Consider the following 21,754-nt stretch of genomic DNA (forward strand, 5'->3'; position numbering starts at 1 on the left):
ACGGCTGCCCTTCAGGTCTGTATTCATGGTAATGAGTGACTTTTCAAGGTTGAGTTGAGGCGGCAGGAGAGAGGAAGGTGCAGGGCAGGATGGCCTGTGATCCCAGCGGGTACAGGTTTTGTAAGAAAAAAATATGCTGATCCTCAAAAGGGGGAAGTGGCAAGTTATTCAAAAGACAGCAAAAATAGTGCAGAAACCTGAACCCAGTGTTCCACAAATACTGATGGGGGCTGCAGGAAAGAGCGAAGGGCCGTATTCTACTCCTTTCACATCTGCTACGTTCAGAATCAGTGTCTCCTAACTCCAGTGCTTTCGAAAATGGAATGAACTTCCGCATGTGGCTCTGTCAGCAAGCAGGATGAGGCCAACGGGTTCTTCTCCTGTGGCCCCTGGAAAATGCTGCTCTGCGTGATACCAGGATCAGCAGAGGAAACTCAAAGAGAGAAAGATGGCCCAGGGGATGACCTGGGGTTACCCATGAGTCAGGAGAGTTCTGAGCAAGCCCACTCTGCCCAGACCTCAAGTTGCTGATCTAGTCAGTAGACCATGCTCCAGCACTATGAGGCCAGTGCTGCTCAGCAAGGTTATCCTAAATACTGTGCCTCAAATTAGCATTACTGCATCAACTGCAGACACTAAGCAGGAAAAAAGAATGGGGAAGAAACCAGTAAGCCTTGGGTCTGTCCCTTCTACAGTGAGACTGTTTGGGCCAGTTTCCTGCCTCCTCTCTCACTTCCTTCTCAACAGTCTGAATTTGGGGGCCTAAAGCACCTGGGTGGCTCAGTGGTTGAGCATCTGCCTTCATCTCAGGGCATGACTCCAGGGGTCCTGGGATCGAGTCCCGCATCAGCACACCCCCCTCCCCCGTGGGGGAGCCTGCTTCTCCCTCTGCTTATGTCTCTGCCGCTCTCTGTGTGTCTCTCATAAACAAATAAAATCTTTTAAAAAAATAAAAAAATAAATTTGGGGGCCCAGGGAAGAATACACCTGCGCCCCCAAACTTCCTACCTGTTATAGTTCAAAACCCAAGGATCCGACAGAATGAGGCCATGCTGGGAGATGTTACCTGCTACTTACAGGCCACAATGGAACTGCTATGCCTGGAGGACCCTGATGTACCCAACCAGGCAGGTGGTGGTGTCCCTCCCAATGCAGGCTTATACTTCTGCTTTACTGGGGAGCATTTCTAGTGTTTTTGAAGAGAAACATTTCAAGTGAGGTGGTGAAACAAACACTGGTTTGTGACCTAAATGTTTTTTGCAAATGTTTTCTCAGGCTAGGGGTGCGCGTGTTTACAAACCATTTGGGGAGCACACCTGAAGTGATGTTTCAGAAATAACTTGCTTGGGGGGGAAATCGCAATGCTATCAAGTGCAGCCAGGATGTCATCAAGAAAATGCCCTGTGTCCCTTTATATTCCATGTGACAGTGTAGACATGTGGTGACATCTCACGTGCATCTATTGCAGTTCTTGCCCTGTCACTCACTAGCTAACCAGTGATCGTGACCACAGCCCTTAATTCCACGGTACCTCAGTTTCCACATCTGGAAGCATACATGGGTTAGACCATCTGAACACCATCCCAGCCCATGAAGGAGACTGAAGTGATTATTTCCATTTTCCAAGAAAAGACACTGACGCTTTGGAGAGATGAGCCCTCATGTCAAATAGCTCATCAGTGGGAGAGCTTCCCATCCACAAAGCCCTAACTTTTCTATCACACCACACAGGCTCGTGACCATTTTTCTGGCTTCCTGGGTGCCTCTGTGCCAAACCATGGTGTACCTGGTCATAGATGGCCCACATTTGTTATTTGTCCTCTCACTTTCATTTCTTCCCCACCATGTATTTGTGTCACTCAGTCTGTGCTGGAGAAAAAAATGCTTTTGACAAGAGCATTGAGCGCCCTGGGAATGCAGTCGATGCAGCTTTATTTCAGCACGTATTCAGTTGAAAGTAATAGTGGCTCCATTGTAGTAAAAGAGCTTTATTGTGCTTTGTAATGAAGACACAAAGCACTTAGTTGAAATCACAGTCTTTTAAACTCATCTGCTTGATGCTCTACCATAGACATGCAGACACAAGGGAATTCAAAGGGAATTCTACAAAATGATTCCCTCAAAGTAGCCATAGCTCTGAGTGGGAACCTCGGCTTTGCCCAGGCACTACCTCTCGGGTCAGTTTCTCATCTTTTCTCTTTTCCTCACTATGTTTACGGCAGGCATTCTCTGATCCCTCTGGATGCTTATTCTACTTGTGAGGACTGACGGACTTCCCCCCAGAGCTCCATTACACATTACATGATCTCAATCAGGGTTTACAAATCTTGTCCTACCTACCTCTATGCCCGCGCGCGCACACACACACACACACACACACACATACACACACGTGCACACCAGCATACAAGGCTGCTCGCTCAGTGGGAGGAAAGGGAAATGAGGATTTTCAAGCCTTTAAATAAAGATTATAACTGTTGTTGGGCTGTACAAAGATACAGAGTAATTAAAAAGCTCTTCAAAGAATGGAGTAAGTACATTAAATCCAGTTAAATAATTTTTCAGAAACACTGCAAGATACACTTCTTGCTGTTTCATTCTCTTACAATGAACTGAAGGAAGAATATCTCATTCTCCAAATGGAACTTTATGGAGTTTCAGTAAGCCCCCTCAGCACTTATCTGAATCTTTAATTAGTTCTATAATATACTGATGATATCAAGCCTAATTAAATTTATATAGATAAGGCGCAATGAAATTCTAACCAAGTGAGCTGGAAAGCATATATTAAATAGTAAATTTAATGGTTCAAGCTGATAACTACAATTTTCTATCAAAAAATTAAATTCAATTTACATGTTGTATTCAAATTGATTTTGAGTGTGCAAATTATTGGAAAAATCTCTTGACTATATCAGTAAAATTGCTAATCCAGTCTGTTTAAATATCAGTTATTAATGTCTGCATTTGCAAATAAGCCACACACATTTGCATTTTTACTGCACATAGTAAAAAATTATCTAAACCTTATGCCATTTTATTAAGAATACTAAGTGATTTTTCTTTTAGCTTCATACATAAATTAAAGAGCCAAAGAAATGACTATTGGGTCTAAAGAAGAGAGAGTCAGCAATTCAATACGTAGCAAAGTAGAGATGATACATATATTTTGCTGACTAAAGCAGTTTATGTTACTCTTTGGGAACAGCAATTATGATGGGGAAACCCTTTCTTATTTAGAATCAACTGGAATGGAACCATACACAAGTATCTGATACCATAATCACAGAGAGAGGTGGACATACACACATTCGGTGGTGTTTGCCATCAGTTTTGGGAGAAGGGAAACACATGGTTGTGTTTATCAGAGAGAAAGGTACACACCAGATGATCACACTTCAGCCAAGAAATATGCTTGGGAAGCAATATTAAATATTCACTTGATTAGTCAAAGACAAGGCCCAACTATCATGCAAGACGATCAATAATAGTGCCATTCTTGGTTTTTAGGGGTGACTGGCTACCATTTAGAATCATCGGCATTAAATATGCATCTTTTTCTTTGCTGACATACAAGAACATTGAAGATGTTATGAATACTATTAATTGAGCTTCAGTGACCTCAGTATTAGCTGCATATTTGTAAAACTTTGTGCATTGATTACTTGGGACCAGCCATTATCTGCTTTCCCTAAAACATACCCTTATTACTCTTGAATTCCACTGGTTAGAAAGCCATCTTTGAAATGAACAAGTATTTTTTAAATATCTATTATATGTCATGTGCTTGCATTATGGAAGATACAAATATATGGCAATAAGTCAGAGAACAGAAAAATGAGCGTCAAGCAGAGTAGTCGAGCATTCTAGGAAAGGGGTGGTAGTGCGATGCATTTTGGAGAGTGGGAAGTTTAAGTAAGAACAGTCAGAACAAAGGCATGGAGTCACATGTAAGAAGCACTGTGAGATCAGTGGGAATAGAAGTTTCTGGAATAAACAATGAGAAGAAGCTGGCCAGTTCAGAAAGGACAGTTAATTGGATCATTTTTATCCAAGCGTATAGAGTTTGGGCTGGATAATCTACAAAAAAGTTGCTCTAAGGATTGAGCAACAAATTAATTTAAGAGAAACAGTATCACAAAGGATGGCTGATACTGGAAAGGTATAAATACCAGCTGAAGGATTGTTGCTTTATTCCAAATGTGGGAGGGCAGTGATGGTGGAAACAGTACGACATGAGAGGAACCTAGAACCTTCTGGAGGAAGGAAGAGTCAATAAGTCTTTGTGTTTAACTGGATACAAGTGGTTGACAAGACTGATGAATGAGGGTGTCAGAAACTTCTGTAACATAAAATCTACAGTTAAGAAACTAAGGTTCAGATTTGGCAGACCTTGAGTCTGTTTTATGGAGAACCAAACTCAGGGTGAATGAACCTGTTAGTCTGTTACTAATATTTGAAAACTTGGAGGAAGAGTTGCTTGGACTTGATAAAGATTATAAAAGGGAGTTGGGAGCCAGTGATTTTCCAGATTTCCCTCCTGAATGGAGAATGCTCTTAGGTTTAGAAGTGGAAACTTGTTTTATGAGAGAATAAGGTGGACTCTTTCCAAATGTAAACTTTTCTACAAAGTGAAAGCCTGTGTATTATGACATTGTCCTCCCCATTCCCCCACCCCCATGGCTGTTCGTTCTGTTGGGGAAGCCCGGCCCAACCAGTCTGAAGAGCTGGGGACTGGTGGTCAGTTCTGAACGGGGAACTAGAATGGAGGGCCGCAAAGAGGGAATCACTCAGGCCTGGCAAGATTATTATCATTTCGGCATCAGTGTGATTGCCTATTCTCATCGTTAGCTTTTGTGAATGTACCAAGGGCAAGAGGGCTAATACAGAGGGTCAAAGAAAAGAGACAGGGACCCTCACAGCACCTTTTGCAAATTGAGTAAAACCATGACTGCCTTGCCAGCAAAAAATGAAATCGACATAAACATAGATTTCGCATAAACAATTTTAGGGTTTATGGATCGACCGGACCCCCCTGAAGCTCCATTATGCACTCCGTGTTAGGAATACATGGTTTAGACTCTAAATATCACACACCGACACTGCCCACCCCCCAATATACATATAAGTATCTGTGTCTTTGTATAGAGAGACTCATCTTTTCTACATGAACACATACCACACTTACAGGTGTGTGCGTGCACATCTACCTACTAATAAAGCTGCACATAGCTCTCTTTCACCCACTTGTGATTCTGATTAGTCAGGATCTCTCTTCAGATCAGACAGAAAGCAGGAGAGTGGGGCAATTTAAGGTGGGCAGGTCTTTCCACGTTGCAGGCAGGAAATGAAAGAAGTAACCTCCGTATCACCAGAAGTAGGAACTCAGGTTCTGAGATTTACTGGTACAGACACACACACATGCATATCTGTACACAGGCCCTTTGAGCGCTTTGAGACTGCTGGGGTCAGCAGATGTTCACCTTCATTCCCAGGGCCCTCACCCAGAGCCAGTCAAATCTGAGGAGGGAGCTGGTTCAAACTTATAGCCCAGGGAGCTTCCAAGAGCCCCTCATTATTCCTGAAGCTAAGGTACAGAGATGGGAAGCGTCCCATGGTGTGCCTGCCCCATGTGGTCCAGACCTCCCACTACCACCTGAAAAGATGAGGATAGGGGGCCACGGAGGACAGCCATGGGGCATAAGGTAAGAAACAGGGGAAAAAGTCTAAGAGCGGTGTGAATATACTAAAAGGAAGAGATAGGGAGAACTAAGGAATCAGAAAGAAGTAGAAGAGGATAAAATAACATTTTGCAGGTGATTTCTCAAAAGAGATGAATTTACCCACCCAATTCAGCTCAGCCTTCTAAGATAATCTAGAAGACACATAAGACAAATGAGAGAGGCCAACAACTCCTAAACAGCTGACTACATGCAGTGGCTCTCAAAGAGCATAAATATAAGTATAGATGCCTAGAGTATCGACACAGCAGTTGGGAAAAATATTTTTATTCTGGCAACATGTTATATGCCCTGGAATTAATAAAGGCTTGAGTCTTTTTATGTGTTCCCTCGACCACCATGGGGGAGTCTCAGGCTTCTCCATCTGGGGCTGCATGTTGAAACCCGAAATCTGATGTGCAAAAGTGCAGCAATGCCCATCCGCCTGGTGCAGGTGCCTCTCAGCTGGATGAGTTCAGACAGGGCCCGGCTGCCAGCTAAGCCCATTCTTACACAATCAACACGCGATTCTTGAGCCTCTTGCCTCCCAGACCTTGCCTCAGAAAGATGTGATGTCTACCCCACTGCACGGTCCGCAGAGGGTGAAAGAGGCCGATACTGCACCAGATTTTGTTCCTGTGTTGACTTTTTAAAAAGGAAACAGTAGAAAAACAAGCTACTATATTGGTGCCCTGTGCTTCAGAGTGCTAGGCATTTGGAAAAGATCTCCCTACAGAGGGTTCAGAGTCAGGATGCTAAACAGTGAGATGCTGAGGACGACGATGCTATAACTGGAATACCGGCATGAAAAATATGTGCTTTTTCAAGAACTTCTGGGCCACAGTTGGGGGACTATAATAAGTCGGAAAAAGTCACGGGAAGTCTTTAGTTCGTCGTGTCATGGCATTCCGGAAGCTCAACGAACTGTTTGAACCTCAGAGCAACCGCTCTGAGGCCATTCAGAGAAGAAATGCAGGGAGGAAGCTGGCATGACGATGTCTCCACTCGGGACTAAGCCCATGAGGAGGAACGGGGACAACTCACTTCTGAATCGTGCCTAAAACACTCTTGGCAAAGGGTATGAAGCCATGGATGCTGCAGCCATGGGAAGACTTCTATCTCGCTGTCTTGGTGAAGGATGGGAAGGGTGCAAAGTCTAACACCGGGCCCTGGTCTTGATTGATGGGGGTTGGAACTAATTGAGATGATACATTTGAACTTCTCTGAGTCTGTCTTGCTAAGGAAATTCAATTATTATTGAATTAAAATCCTATAACATATTTTATCCATCATCTCATGCTTTTTGATTATCTGAGCCTGATTTCTTTTTATAGTTCAAAGTGTTTCAGTGAAGAAATGAAGTGACCGTGGTCTCCTTCTGTGAAGGATCCATTCTACTGAAATCCCCTTTCAATGGAGCTCCCTAGGATTCAGCTCAGGGCACTGTGGGGGCGGCTCTGCAGTCTTTGACTGAGAAAACTTGGTCAAAAGCATGGATATCTTCACCCTTTGGTCTTTACCCTTGCTGCTTTTCATCTCTCCTCTTGTCACTATATTCATGCTTCAAATGAGAATCAAATTCTTCTGCCTTGCCTAATTTGACTCACTTTTTCCATAACACTAGGTGACTATCAAACACATAAAACTCGGGGAACCAAGTGCTACATATCCCTCTTGCATGTTACTATAGGAAGAGTCAGCAATTACCCATCCTCCTTGTATTTATACTACTTGCAGTTTTGTTTAAGCCTTGAAACCACCCTACAGTGTAAGCAAACCACTTCCATTTTCAGAGCTAACTACAGCATTGCAAGGTCTGGAAACTACTGCAGGTTATGCAGCTTCTAGTAAGTGGTAGGGCTGGGATCGAAACCTGGGCTTTGCATTTTGTTTCCACTTTGCCAAGTTGCAAAACATGGAAGTTTTGAGAAGAGGCACAAGATCCTTCTCTCTCTATAGAATCTGTATGCTGTTGTAAAACTATAGATTACCTAAAGGCATGAAGGATCTTTTAGGACCTGTAAATTTTACAAAGCTATTTAATCAAAGAAAAACTCGACTTAGCAGCTCTGAGGATCTTGATTTGATACATAGGTCAGAAAGAAGGGATCTGTATTTCTAGATCTCAGGGGAGGATTACTGAACAAGGCTACCAGACAGTCACGGTGGTCTTTCTCCCTCTGAATTATGTCTGTAATTGAACTACAGAGACAACAACTTTTCCTTGGTGGGTCTACTGCTATGAAATCTTATCAAGTAAGAGAGAGATGAGGTACCAGTTGTCACGCCTAAGTCTTAGGTTCATGCTGGAATACAAGTTGCTATTTCCAGGGACTTTCCAACCAAGTGAAGTCAGCTGAAGAGCTGTTAAGGCAGCAGTCCATTTCTATTGCTAATCATTGGTTTAGAGGAGGGTGTGTGATATAGTTTGGGCCCCCCCCCCAAAAAAAAAAACATGAGAGGAGGTCTACAGCAATGTTTCCTTGAGACAAAACCAAAGCACAAGGAGAGAAACTGTCTTTTCCCGCTGGATGTTTTTGTGATGCTTGTCAGTGTAGGAAGCAGCCTGGGACCACTGAGGGGACTGTGGGGCATGAAGCCAATAGACTTTGAGGAAGGAACAGCAGAGAGCGGGCAAGATAAAATGCATATATACAATGGAGTATTATTCAGCCACAAAAAGGAATGAAGTCCCACCATTTGCAATGACATGGATGGAGCTAGAGAGGTTAATGCTAAGTGAAATATGTCAGCCAAAGATGAATACCATATGATTTCACTCACATGTGGAATTTAAGAAACAAAGCAAATGAACAAAGAGAAAAAAAAAGTTGGAGACAAACCAAGAAACAGACTCTTAGCTACAGAGAACAAATTGATGGTTCCCAGAGGGGTGGGGGATAGGGGGATGTGTGACATAGGTGATGGGGATTAAGGAGGGCATTAATCATGATGAGCACTGAGTCATGAAACGCTGCTCTCTATAATTTAAGTAATTAACTACCTAGACCACTATATTGACTTCCACTAATCTCTTGCTTGCCCTCGCTTTTTAAGAGGAAGCCATTAATGACCCCTCCTTTTTTTTTTTTTTAATGACCCTTTTGTAAACTTTTCTTACTCCCTCTCTGGTCCACAAGCCACCTTCTATTGGGCCCCTTTTCCTTCCACTGGCTTCCATTTTCTCTCTCAGCTACATTTTAGTTTTGCCTGGGCTGTCCTACAAACACAACTGGGTCCCTCCTGCTTTGCTGCATGACGAATGGTGAAAACAGCATTTACACCAGTGTGCATACCATGCTGCTCCACGCCAGACCTGGTACTGTGTGAGGAGTACATTTCCTTCAGTCATAAGCACTGAGCCTCCTCAAGAGCAGGCTTCTGGAAGTCTGCTTTGATTTCGGACCGTGAATCTCTTGTAGTTTCCCCTCCCCCTACAAATTTCAGATTGGTTTTTCTTTTTTTCTTGCATCCTTTAGATTTATCATAGCTTAAGGTTTTATTTTATTTATTTATTTATTTATTTATTTATTTATTTATTTAATTTTTAATTCTTATTCATACTATCCATCTTCTTGAGGCTTTCCCTTCCCAGAGCCCTTTTCCAGAGGGTATTGTATCCCATCACCACAAACTGGACTGGTTCTTCTCCATGCCAGCTTCAGGGCTGCCCTTTCACTGAGTGGGATCAGATGTTTTTTAGACATAATGTTTTCTAATTTTTTGGTTTATTTACTTGTTTTGCTTGAATACATCCTCAGTTCCCCAGGAAGAAGAGCATGAGAAGTAAACTTTCTGAATCCTTATAATTCTAAAAATGTCTTCATCTTGCCCTCAGTATGGCTGATACACCCCCTGGACATACGTTTCTAGGTTGAAATCGTACTTCCTCGGAGCTGGGAAGCAGGTATCACTTCATTACTTCCTAGTACTAAGTGCTATTGATCACAAGCCTGACGCCACTGACTTGTTTCTCTACCTCTCTCACTGAAGCTAAAAGCTAAAAGAACTTTACTTTGGGCATTCTGATAATTCACAAGGCTGTCTTTAGGTCAGGCTTTTTTTTTCATGCACTGCACTGGGCTCCCAGTAGACTCTTCTACTGTGAAGACATGTGCCCTTAGTTTTAGAAAAGTGTTTCTACCAATTTGGCAGTCCTTTCCCTTGCCTTTCATTTTCTCGTCTCTTTTCCTATGACTCCAATTAGTCGGATGCTAGCCCTTTAAAGACAGGTTGGCTTGTGTTCCTAAAAAGCCTCTCCTCTTGGTGGGAGTGAGTGTGAAGTAGGTAATGCTGAAAGTGCTAACAGGTAAGTTTGTTTCTCTTTAGGATTAGCAGGTGGGGTGCCAACTGTCAGGTGGGAAGCCTCTTTCTCTGATGACACTTGAAGTGGGTTTGTTCTGAAGCTGCAACAGCCATACCAGATGCCCCAGCTGTCCCTAAATATTTCTGAAGGTGGCTCTTTCAGGAAAAAAATTCCAGATGCTGGCATTTTGAAAGGCTAAATAAAACAGTGCTGTTATGACATTTTCACATTAATAAAATTGTCATTAACCCCTCTTTTCTGTTTCTCTTGGCATTCCGATTTTTGACTGTTGATTATAAACCTGCAACTTCTCCAAAGCACTCATTGCACATTCTAGCCAGAGGTTTTCCCCACCAGTTTATCCATTAACTGTATCCCATCTTCTTTCCAGCTTCCAGATGTCTGCTGGCTACTTTTGTTCCCCTCCTATTCTTTCTCAGCTATGGATTTATTTCTCTCTGGAAATACAGTTGTGAGGCCTGCCATCGCGAGTCCTATATATTATTTAAACCTCACAAGCTTTGAAAAATATTGGACATGATGCAAAATGTTTTAACATAACTTTTAACGCATGGCACGGAAATTTGGTGTATGGTCAGGGAGAGCATAGTATTGCTGATTGTGAGCACCTAAGCAGGCACAGGGCAAGGAGCAAGTGGACTAAGCTGTCCATTGTGCTTGGAGAAGTTTCAAATTATCATCAACTCCAGAGACGAGTAAAGAAGAGAGATGCTGGGCTCTAACTTGTTGACCCTTAAAGATGTAGGGCTCTTGGAGTCCCCAGGTCCAGTCTCATTGAGAGGCCCAGCTGCTTCTGCAGGTAGCAAGGTGACTATCACCCTCCCTTCACCAGCAAAGCCACCCAGCTCAGGGCTGGGCTGGTCCCAGCTGGTGTCATCGCTATGAGGGTGGTAATGAGCAGTGGCAGTAAAGGGTGTCAGATGGCTCAGAGCCTGGGGTGGTGAGCAGCTTCTGCACCTTGATGTGGCATGGAGAGGTGCCAATCAGTCCCATTAGCAGCAGGAAGACAGTGGCAGAGGCAACAGCTTGTTTGTGATGGTGATGACAGCAGCAATAGTGACGACAGGCTGGCAGCTGCCACCGATACCAGAGTGGCAGCCACTGGACAATGACAGCAGCTACAACTGCAGGAGAAAATGGTGATAGGCTTAGGGCAACACACATCTACCACGTTAATATAATATATTGAAAATCACTCAGAATACTGCTTTCTGAGTAACGTGGTTGTAAGAAAAGACCTCGTGCTCCTTAAAGACGCCTATGACAAGGTGGCCTCCTTCGAGCACCAAGGTCAGAGAACCTTCTAAAGAGACTTTGTCACCATCTCTGTATCACTGATTCTGCATTTCAGCTTGCAAGGGGGGTTCATTTGTTTCTAAAAAGGCTAGTATTTCTAGAAGGGCTGTACTTTTTGTTGTCATCAGGTGGCAATAACGAGTCATCATTTATAATCCCAGAAGGTGTGGATTACTGGGGAGATCAGACACTTAGAATTTTAAATCAGGACTTTGTAACTAAAATCACTGTCTACTTATTAAAACAAGCCAAACTGAGAAATTTGGGAGCAAGTGAAAACTCGGAAGAGGAAAAAAAAATCTTTCTTGCAAATACAAAACAATAGAATTCCTTACATTTCTTTAGCTATTCTTGACTTGATATATCTATAATGGAGTCTTAGATTCTTTCTCTTTCATTAGATGCATCTACTTTAACTTTGGGATTTTCTTGAGCAGCCTTCTGCAGCATGGCTCCTTTCCTGTAATAAGAAAGTCTTCCTCCAGCTGGGATGGAAGTGTTTGTCAGATTTCCAACTAGTAATACCCATCACTAGCCTCCCACGTGCAATTTTCTCTTTGTCTAGCTGGAAGTTCTGTCGTCCTAATTAGCTCCACAATCAACTCCTAATAATGATTTTTAAAAATCATCAGGAGCACTAAAAGTGTCCCCTTACGTCCAGAGGCAGTGTCTGTCCTCAACCACAGACAGTGATTCCCTTTTGGGGGCAGGAGAAGGAGAAGAGGGAAGGAGGGAGAGAGGGAGAATGAGAGAGGGGATAGAGGGCAGAGAGGGAGAGAGACAAGCTCCCTATCATTCTTTACCACTATTCTCAGTTTTAGGTCTTATTCGGTTTTTAAAAACAGCTTTATTGGGGTATAATTCACATACCATATAATTCACCTACTTCAAGTGTACAATTCAATGGCTTTTATCATCTTTATAGATAATGCGCAACCATCACCATAGCCGAATTTAGAACACTTTCATCACCTCAAAAAGAAACCCTGTACCTTTTGGCTACCACGCCCCCATCCCCCCTGCTTGCCACCCAGCCCTGGGCAACTACTAACCTACTTTCTGTTTCTATGGATTTCTCTATTCTGGACTTTTATATGAATGGAATTATATAGTATATGATCTTTTGTGACTGTCTTTTTCCACTGAGCATAATGTTTGCAAGATTCACTCATGCACTGCAATCTTTTTTAGCCAAATAATAATCCATTGTGTGGATATACCACATTTGTTTATCCCTTCATCCCGTGATGGACATATGGATTGCTTCCACCTTTTGGTTATTATCCATAATAATGCTATTTATGTACAGGTTTCTGCATGGACATGTTTTCATTTCTTTTGGGTATAGAACCAGGAGTGAATCTTATGAGGTTTTAATGTCCTTTCATATCTTAATCCTCTCCGTTTTGTTATCCCACTGTATTGTTCTCATTACTGAGCCCACCCTGCTACGTCATGTACAGGCACAAACTGGATCTTCATCTTTGAAGTTCCAGTAATGGTAGCTGTCAAGTATGTTCAGTAAATGTGATGTATGAATGGATGACCCCTTGCCAGTCTGTCATAACCACTTAGAGCAACCGATTTCTTTAGGAAATGCTTTAGATATTGAAATTGTTTAAATTATATGCTTTTGTGCTTAAATGTGGCTCTACTCATTAAGGAAATCAGTGTAAGAAGCTCCCAATGGTACATGGTTCCAAAGATGTGTAAGAGCCTAAAAAAAGGCTGTTTTAAAAGGTCCACCAAGGTGCTAATGTGAAATGGAAGCTTAATGGATACAAAGGAAATATCAAGCCACATATTTGGGATGAGACTGTTATTCCTGACATAAGAAAATATGTTCTTACCATTGGAGGATCATGCCTTGGTCTAGACAAGGAACACCCATTGGATGATCATGCCTTGGTCTAGACAAGGAACACCCATTGGATGATCATGCTTTGGTCTAGACAAAGATTACCCACTGGATGATCATGCCTTGGTCTAGACAGGTCTTCTGCTTCCTATGATCAAACTAAGAAAACCATCCAAGTAGGCGGCCTGTACTGGGGTTTGGCTTCCTCCTGCTCCCTCCTGATGGCTTAGAAAAACCACTTTGGGGTTTAGGAATCCTCTCATGTCTACTCACTATTTAGTATAGTATTTATATTTATGGCAAGGTAGCTGAGAATGTTCTCTCAAGGCAGATGGCAGGTGTCTAAATCTGAATAGATTCCTTTCAGGGAGGAAGTAAGAATCTGTTTTTTTGTGAGTGACCCCAACACTAAACTTTTGCTCCCTTCAAGCTGGTCACAGGTATACAGATTCTCCCTGTCTACCCAGCACTTTAAGGGTGTTTCTCTAAGTCATCGTCATGAACTTGGGCTCAGGAAAAGAACTCGTATGAACATTTTTCTGCGGGAAAATGTTAATCGGAAGCAGCAGATTAGTACCAGAGTTAGCACTCAACAAGGCAGTGTCAACATTCCGACTCCAATCCTGGGCAATTGCACTGTGTCTACTGGTACGAGAGTCCAGCCACCCACCACATTGGTGCTGCCCTAAGAAATCCCGGTTCTCCTACTAAGGATCTGACTTCCTGCGCCTTTGCAACAGGAGAAGTCTCCCCCTCCAGTCTCTCCCTCTCACATAATCACAGCTCTTATATTTTGTTTTGACTTAGAGTTTAGTAGAATTCAGATAGTAATTGTGTTATCATTTCTACTTTAATTTGCTTAAGAAAAAAAAGATTCAAATTGATGTGGGCAGAGCAGATATTTATAGCTAAAAGAGAACATGGCAATACCAATATCAAAAGCTAATAAAACTAATAGTCTTCCTATATTTACTTAATAAGGTTAGGAGTATGTGCAGATAGTGAACAGAAGGCATAATTATTATCACACAGTAATTTCTGTTTATAAAGAAGTGTCTAGCAGCAATATTCTTCTAGTCTTGGAGAAGGCAAACATGGAGGCCGGGGTTAACAAGACACCCCTAGAGTTGTGAAAGAAACTGGGGGGAGAGGTTTAAACCAGTCGAAGGAGATGATGTTCCTTTTCCTGAGATTGCCTGCCACTGCCCTAGGACAGCACTGTGTGTCGGGGAGGGGCGGGGCAGGGGTTTGGGGAGATGTGAACCCTGTGAAAGACGACATCAGCCTATGGGAGGTACTGAGTCTTGGGGAGGGGGAGGGGGAGTCCTGACCAAGGAGACGGAAAATCTGAGTTCTAGTCCTACCAGGATCATTCCTTGGCCAGTGACTCCAATCTCCCGAGCCAGTTTCCAGCCTGCTGAAGGGGACAAATGACACCATCTCAAAGTCCTAGATAATGAAGACTTTCAAGGTTTCTGCAAAGACTATATGATGTAAGTAATCTGAGAGCCAATGGAAAGACTCCTCTGAATCAAATTTTTAACTCAATTCTGCCTTCTGCTTTCTCCTTTTGCCAGTCTCAAGGAGACTATAGTAAGTTTTTGCTCTTTCTCTCCTCATACTGCCTCCCATCCCCACTCACTGGGTTTCAGGGAGGGCATGAGGAGGGAGCTGGCCTTGTTTTCTTTTCCTCCTCAGTGTGCCAGAGAGGGGTTCAACTAATTCACATTGGTGGAAACCTCCAGCTTCACAGGAGGATCATAAATACAGAAATGCAGATTACTATTATTTCTGATAATTCAGCACCTACTGTTAATCAAAGTGACAGAGGGCAAGTGAATATATATATTTTTAAGTCTTCTCTTGAGATTCCTAACTCTGGGAAATGAACAAGGGGTGGTGGAAAGGGAGGTGGGCAGGGGGTGGGGGTGACTGGGTGACGGGCACTGAGGGGGGCACTGGACGGGATGAGCACTGGGGGTTATGCTATATGTTGTCAAATTGAACTCCAATAAAAATAAATAAATAAATAAATAAATAAATAAATAAATAAATAAATATCTTCTCTTTTAACCCTTTGATTACAGTCACCTTGGAACTTTATTTTTGTAGGAGCCCCTCTAACCCTTGAGATATCCGTTCATCATATTCAGGGTTACAAAACAATTCTTCCTTGGATCCAACTAAATTGGAAACTACAAGCTACTGTAGTAACCGAGCTCATGATTTCTTAAAGGTACAGTTTAAGGAGGGCAGCTGCACCCAAAAATTAGACTTTGGGAAGTTCTCTCTCTTTAATTGCTTTTGGTTCTGGACAAAGTGACCTTTTCTCTGTCTGTAATATCCTTCTCCTCTAAATTTATCTCATCTCTTTCAAAGTACAGCTCAAAACTGCATTTTTTCTCTATTCCAATCCACTCTGAATAGTGTCCTACAGCACTTCCATCTAGCTCTTTCCATAAAATGATTTTTAAGTGTCTCTCTCCTTTTGGAACATAATAAACTTGGTACTTTACTGCCTCTGCCACTGATTTATTATATTTTATTCATTCAGCACACTGTTATTGGGTGTAGGTGTTACATTGCGTTTTTGTTTTTCCAGGCTCCATCCCACTTCTTTTGGTAACGGAAGCTTTCCTTTTTTCTGGAACACTTGCTATGAGGTCAGGACCCATCAACTCTTCACAACAGGTGAGGATACATGATGTGGACTGTTCAATCAGAACGCCCCTTCTCCCTGGCTATAGCAATTGGCTCAGAGATGGAGAGGGCCATCAGAGTCTCTCCATGAGATTTGCTGTATAAATTTTGGAAAGGAGGTTTCTTTCCCTAAGATTTCCTGCTACAAGTATGATGTTAGCTTGAGGCTACTATTTTTGCCACATGGGGAGATAAGCTATATAATAATAAAGCCAAGCAAGAGCTTGAGAAGAAAGAAAAAAAAGCAGGAGCTTGATTGGAAAGAAAAAAAAAAAAAAAAAGGCTGAGTCCTGTTCATATGGTTTGAATCCTTGGATAAAACTATGTCTCAAATCAGTCATCCCTTGGAATATCCCAGTGTCATGATTCAATAAATTCTCTTTTTTGGCATAAGGTCATTTGGATTTGGTTTCTGTTCCTTGCAACTGAAATAATCCTGACAAATACCTTGGATGCCTACTGTACCAGGCATGGAGCATCTAATCTGCAGCCTCAAGTTCAGATATAGTGGTAGCTAAATCCCAAAGATAACCCCTAATGAACCATGCTTCCATTATTCATGCCTTTATGTAGTCCTCTCCTACACTAAATGTGGGCTAGCCCAGTGACTTGCTTTAACTAACAGAATGTGGTAGAAATGATACTGTGCCAGTCCTGTGTCCAAGCCTTTAGAAAGGCCTGGCAGCTTCTACTTGCATGCATTTGGGAGCCCTAAGTCATCATGTACAATGTATGACTATCCTGATGGAGAAACCACATGCAAGAGTTGTGTGGAAGGTAGAATCTCTGAGACTAAAGGAAGAGAGAAAGAGAGGAACCTAGCCATCTGAACAACCCAGCTGAACCGAGGCTTCCAGCTGTCCCCACTGGTCACCTAAGACAAGACATCTTGGATGTTTCAGGTCCAGCTGCCATCATATTATGGCCACGTGAGACACCACCAGACAATCCAGCAGACTCGTATGGGTGAGCTCCAGTCAATCTGCTAAATCAATAGAACTAATGTCATGGTTGCTGTATTGGTACTAAATTTGGGGATGATTCATTAAACAGCAATAGATACTGGAAACATATGCACAGAACTGATAATTATGTTTTCACAGCTATGGGAGCCAAGCCTCAAGGCATGCAAACCAGGTGATTTTCCTTTCTCCTTAAAATATTAAAATTTCTTTTTTTTTTAATCTTTTTTTTTTTAAAAAGATTTTATTTATTTATTCATGACAGACACAGAGAGAGAGGCAGAGACACAGGCAGAGGGAGAAGCGGGCTCCATGCCGGGAGCCTGACATGGGACTCGATCCCGGGACTCCAGGATCAAGCCCTGGGCCAAAGGCAGGCGCCAAACCGCTGAGCCACCCAGGGATCCCAAAATATTAAAATTTCTTGATGGATATTTAGGTATACTATAGAATTAGCTGAGATAAAGAGATACGACATAACTTTATATAAAAACTTCAATATTGATAAGTAATAATCAAATTAAAGTTGAAATGAAAACTTTAATAGTAATGAGTAATAATGTAAAACCAAGCTTTGTTGAGGACGGAAAGAATTAAAGGCTAAAACTTACTCAATTCACTAGGTTTTACCATGTATGTATATAATAATCAAGGTTGTAAGTTGCAGAGAAGGACTTATTGAAGGGACACTGGGTAATTCATAGGGGAGCCAGGAGGACAGGAGAATCAGACTGGAGAAGTGAGCAGGAATAAACAAAGGCAGCAGTTGACATCATGACACCAGAATCACCCTAGAATCACTCTGCACAGACAGCCTCATGAAGACACCACCACTGCTGCTAAACACAGAACACCATGTTTTGCTCGCTGGCTATGCCATGGCCACTCTGTTGCCACTACCCCAGGTAACTGGAAGGTGCCACCGCTGCTGATGCCACCTCCTATGATTCTCCATTACCCCTGAACTCGGAGTCCCTAGCTCCTTGATTAATCTGGAGGAGGTGCATCTGATTGGCCTGCTATAGGCTGGGTCCCCATATAGGAAGTAAGCCCCGACATTGTGTTATTATGATGGTGGATGGGCTCTGTCTCCCTCCAAGGCCATGTTGTGGGGGAATTCTCTACACACCGAAGGAGATTTGGAAGCTAAGTGGTCAAACAATGACAAATGTCAATCATAAATCACTCCTTTTATTTTTCTTTTAAAATGACTAGGTTTGGGGTGCTTGAGTATGGCTTAGTCCGTTGGGCATCTGACTCTTGATTTCAGCTTGGGTCGTGAGATTGAGCCCTGAGTTGGGCTCTGTGCCTGCTTGGAATTCTCATGTCTCTCTCTCCCTGTGCTCCTCCCCTCCCACTTTTGCTCTCTCTCGCTAAATAAATAAGTAAAATATTTAAAATGACTGGGTTTTCTATTCATACAAAAACACCTATCTTCTTGCTTTCCCCTGCTTTCTGAATATTTAAAATTCACTAAAAAACCACAGTAGTATCTTAAACGCTCTTTAAGGGCAATTTCATTTCATTAGTCATTGTATTACCACCATATGTAGGTGTTCTGATACTTGGGGAATTAGGGTTTATGCTTGGCAGTGACCGCCCTCTCCCTGTGCTGTCTGGTCCAGCCTTCCTCCCTGACCTGGACACTCTCTAAGACCTCTGTGTAAAAGCTCCCAGGGGCCCTACACCCCTTCCTGCTTCGGTTGAGCCTAACAATAACTGTGATCATTCCTAGACAGGCATTAGATGCTGTGCCAAAATCTTTTCTGATAATCTTTTTGGCCTCCTTTTGTTTATTCCTGCAGACCTACAAAACATCTTTCAATTTCTTGCAGGGAAGATAAAAAATTGTTACCCCTCCTTGAAGCCCTTTTAACAAGGAACACCCTATCATCACCATTTAATAGAGTCTATAAAAATCACTGAGGCTGTGGTATATCTTCTTGAAATACTAATGCATTACATTGTCATGAGCTGTATAGAACAATAGCTAAAATGCAGATAGATCTGGCTTTGAATCATAGTTCTGTCAGTTGCTAGTTGTGTAGACCCTGGGTTACTTAATCTTTCAGACTCAATTTTCCCGTTTGTAGAATGAAAATGCTAATACCTAAGCACACTAGGTTATTATAAGGATTAAATAAGATAATGTGTGTACATCACATACGTAGAGTGCCTTGCACAAAGTATGTGCTCAATACATAGCGGTTATTGGTAATAATGTTAACAACAGTAGAATAAAAAAAAATTAAAGCTATTTATTGTTACTACCTTGTCTTACCTCTATGTGGAAAACTGAAACACTATGACAGAATTACAGCGGTATAAAAACTCCACTGTGCAGGATGGGAAGAAAATAAGGGGTTATAGTTGTAATCAGAGATTCTGACTTAAATTGAGATATCATATTGCCATCAGTTTTTAAAAGAAAGAGTAAACATAATGACATAATGCTAAAACTATACTAAATGCAGTAGTGTTGTTTGATGATGGATGGGATCTTCCAGTCTCAGGGGCAAACATCACGAACACCAATTATCACTGCAGTGAAAAAGCTCAGAAGTCCCCAGTTAGTATGATTTTCCATACAGAAGAATTATCTAATAGACAACCAATTAATAAATGAGATAAATAATAAGACACTCCACTCTTACTGCCCTTCTATTTGATTCTAAATATAAATGACAGATTGAAGAGAGAGATTAATATTGGAAAGGGAAAAACTTACTGTTCTAAGTAAGGGACAGCTTGATCCAGGAGATTAAGCAAGCCTTTGAAGTTAGGATTTATGACAGCTCACTGATCAGGAATGGACAAGACATTAGAACACAAAATCTTAATATTCATATTATAGGAGTTAAAAGGAAATATGAGCATGTATAGTTCACATTTTTAGGGGTGAGCCAGCTTTGGGGCTAACGGCAAGATACCTACCTGTAATAATATATCATGCTGGCTAGCATAGGGTCCTCACTACTCCATCTGCTTGGGTAAGGATCTCTTTTAAGATAGCTGTCAAAAGGATATTTCTCTCTTATTCTGCAGGTGAGCTAACAAAGGGGTCAGTATCATCCAAGCAGATCCATGCAGGTCCTAATGAAAAAAAAAAAAAAAAAAAAAAAAGGACCCCAGGAAAGGAGCTGCAGATTTGATTGGAAATTTTTCTTCCTTCCTTTCTTTCTTTTAATTTAAAAAAGGGAAAAGTGCTATTAGAGGCTCTTTGGCTTCGGGGCCCGTAATTTAAACATATGCTATTGGTGAGAAGAAACCTCAGAATGCCTGAGAGCACATTCTTTCCTTCTGCACCACAAACAGTAAATATTTAAGGCTCATTAGAGAAACTGGCAAATAGCTAATAGCCAATAGCTACAAAACTTAACTAAGGCAATCAGCTCCCTGGCAGACATATGCTTCCCTTGTTCAAATGTTAGTTATGTGTCATTATCATTTCAATACTTTCATCCCCGGAGAACTAGGAAACCAAGAAAAGAAAAAGGCAAAATTTCTGAAAACTGAAAAATAAAAATGCTCCTATGCTATATAATTAAAGTTAACAAAAGAAACAGACCCACTGCCACGTACATGGAGCAGAGAGAAGCTGAAACTTCAGATGACTGATTTATCACAGCAAGTAATTACTTTCTGTTTTTCACAAACATTTGAAACCTATTATTACTTTCACAGCAGCACACATCAACAGAAGACTGTCACCTAAGGGAGAAATGGGGGAACTGGGCTGTAATTAATTTCTGGCCGAACCTATCCACGAAGACTTTAATGTTGTCAATAAAGTGCTCCAGCCACTAAAAGCCCCCAACTTCTCCCCTCCCTCTTTGGTGGTCCTCAGCGCCCCCAAAATGTTCATCAGAATCTTTGTGGAAGAGAATGCTGCAAGGAGAAGGAGATGGGGTGCAACTGCCTGTGGCAGAGGGGAGGTCATGGCTCTACTCCTTCCCCTGACCCAGGTATTGAGAGAGAGAGAGAGAAAGATGGGTTGGTTGGTCACTCATGAGCTGGCCTCTCTTACCCCCCCAATTTGTTCTTGCTCCTCATTAGGCTCCATCTGCAATTGACCAAAATAGGAGGTGGGCAGTTCTTTGGCAGAATTTAAACATGTAGATGCCAGGCAGTGGAAATCATTACGGCAGCAACCGAAGCCTAGATCTTTAAAGGTTAGAACACAAAGATTAAGAGTGCCTCCAGGAAAAAGTGAAATGGCTGATCTGAATAAAACCTTTCCATCAACCGGAAAACCACAGCGCGGCAAAGGAGATGAAGAGCTACAGCAGATGTGACATTTATATTTTTGAGCACCTACATGTTTATTTTTTGAATTACCATTCAGAGCCTTATAGGACCTTTATAGGTCAGGCAAAAGCAGTAGCCAGCTTCTGTCTGTCTTACCCTCCAGGAGGTGTGGTGTGCAAATGCCACAACAGCAAGCTTGACTGGAAGAAACTGGCCTCTGCAACTCATGCCTTCATTCATTCATATACACAAATGCGTTCATTTGTCCGTTCAGTCACCAAATATTAAAAGTGCAGGTACTGTGTATCTCAGAAATCTTTATGGTACCTTTATGGAATTAGATTGAAGTTTATTTGTTACCTTTCAAAAACCTTCCTGTAATAGTCTTATCTGAGAGCTGGTAGTCAAGGTGGCGCTCTGGACCTCTGAGCCCCATCTCTAGCTCTACCTCGTGCAAACTCTGGGTGAGTCATATCTACAGTTGATCTTCTACTTGGAGCCTTATTTTTATTTTTTATTTATTTAGTTATTTATTTTTAAGATTTATTTACTTGATGTACCGAGAGAGAAAGAGAGCGCACAAGCAAGGAGAGCTGCAGGCAGAGGGAGAGGGGGAAAGAGACTCCCCGCCAAGCAGGGAGCC

The 21,754-nt window shown here is 42.1% G+C and overlaps 1 protein-coding gene across 2 annotated transcripts in view; it reads right to left on the reverse strand.

The window, feature by feature from the left end:
• Positions 1–21,754, reverse strand: part of EXOC4 (exocyst complex component 4) — a 744,112-nt gene that overhangs the window by 19,885 nt on the left and 702,473 nt on the right. Inside the window, exon 18 of one of the 2 annotated variants that reach the window (XM_038556468.1) lies at positions 10,586–11,171. The exons of the other annotated variant lie outside the window; for it this stretch is intronic. Within the exon in view, the coding sequence (XP_038412396.1) occupies positions 10,973–11,171 (199 nt within the window). The 3' untranslated portion in view covers positions 10,586–10,972. Of the gene's footprint in view, positions 1–10,585; positions 11,172–21,754 lie in introns of those variants that run through there. 2 annotated transcript variants of the gene reach the window in all.

The sequence above is a fragment of the Canis lupus genome, chromosome 14 (genome assembly GCF_011100685.1).
Source record: "Canis lupus familiaris isolate Mischka breed German Shepherd chromosome 14, alternate assembly UU_Cfam_GSD_1.0, whole genome shotgun sequence".
NCBI lineage: Eukaryota > Metazoa > Chordata > Mammalia > Carnivora > Canidae > Canis > Canis lupus.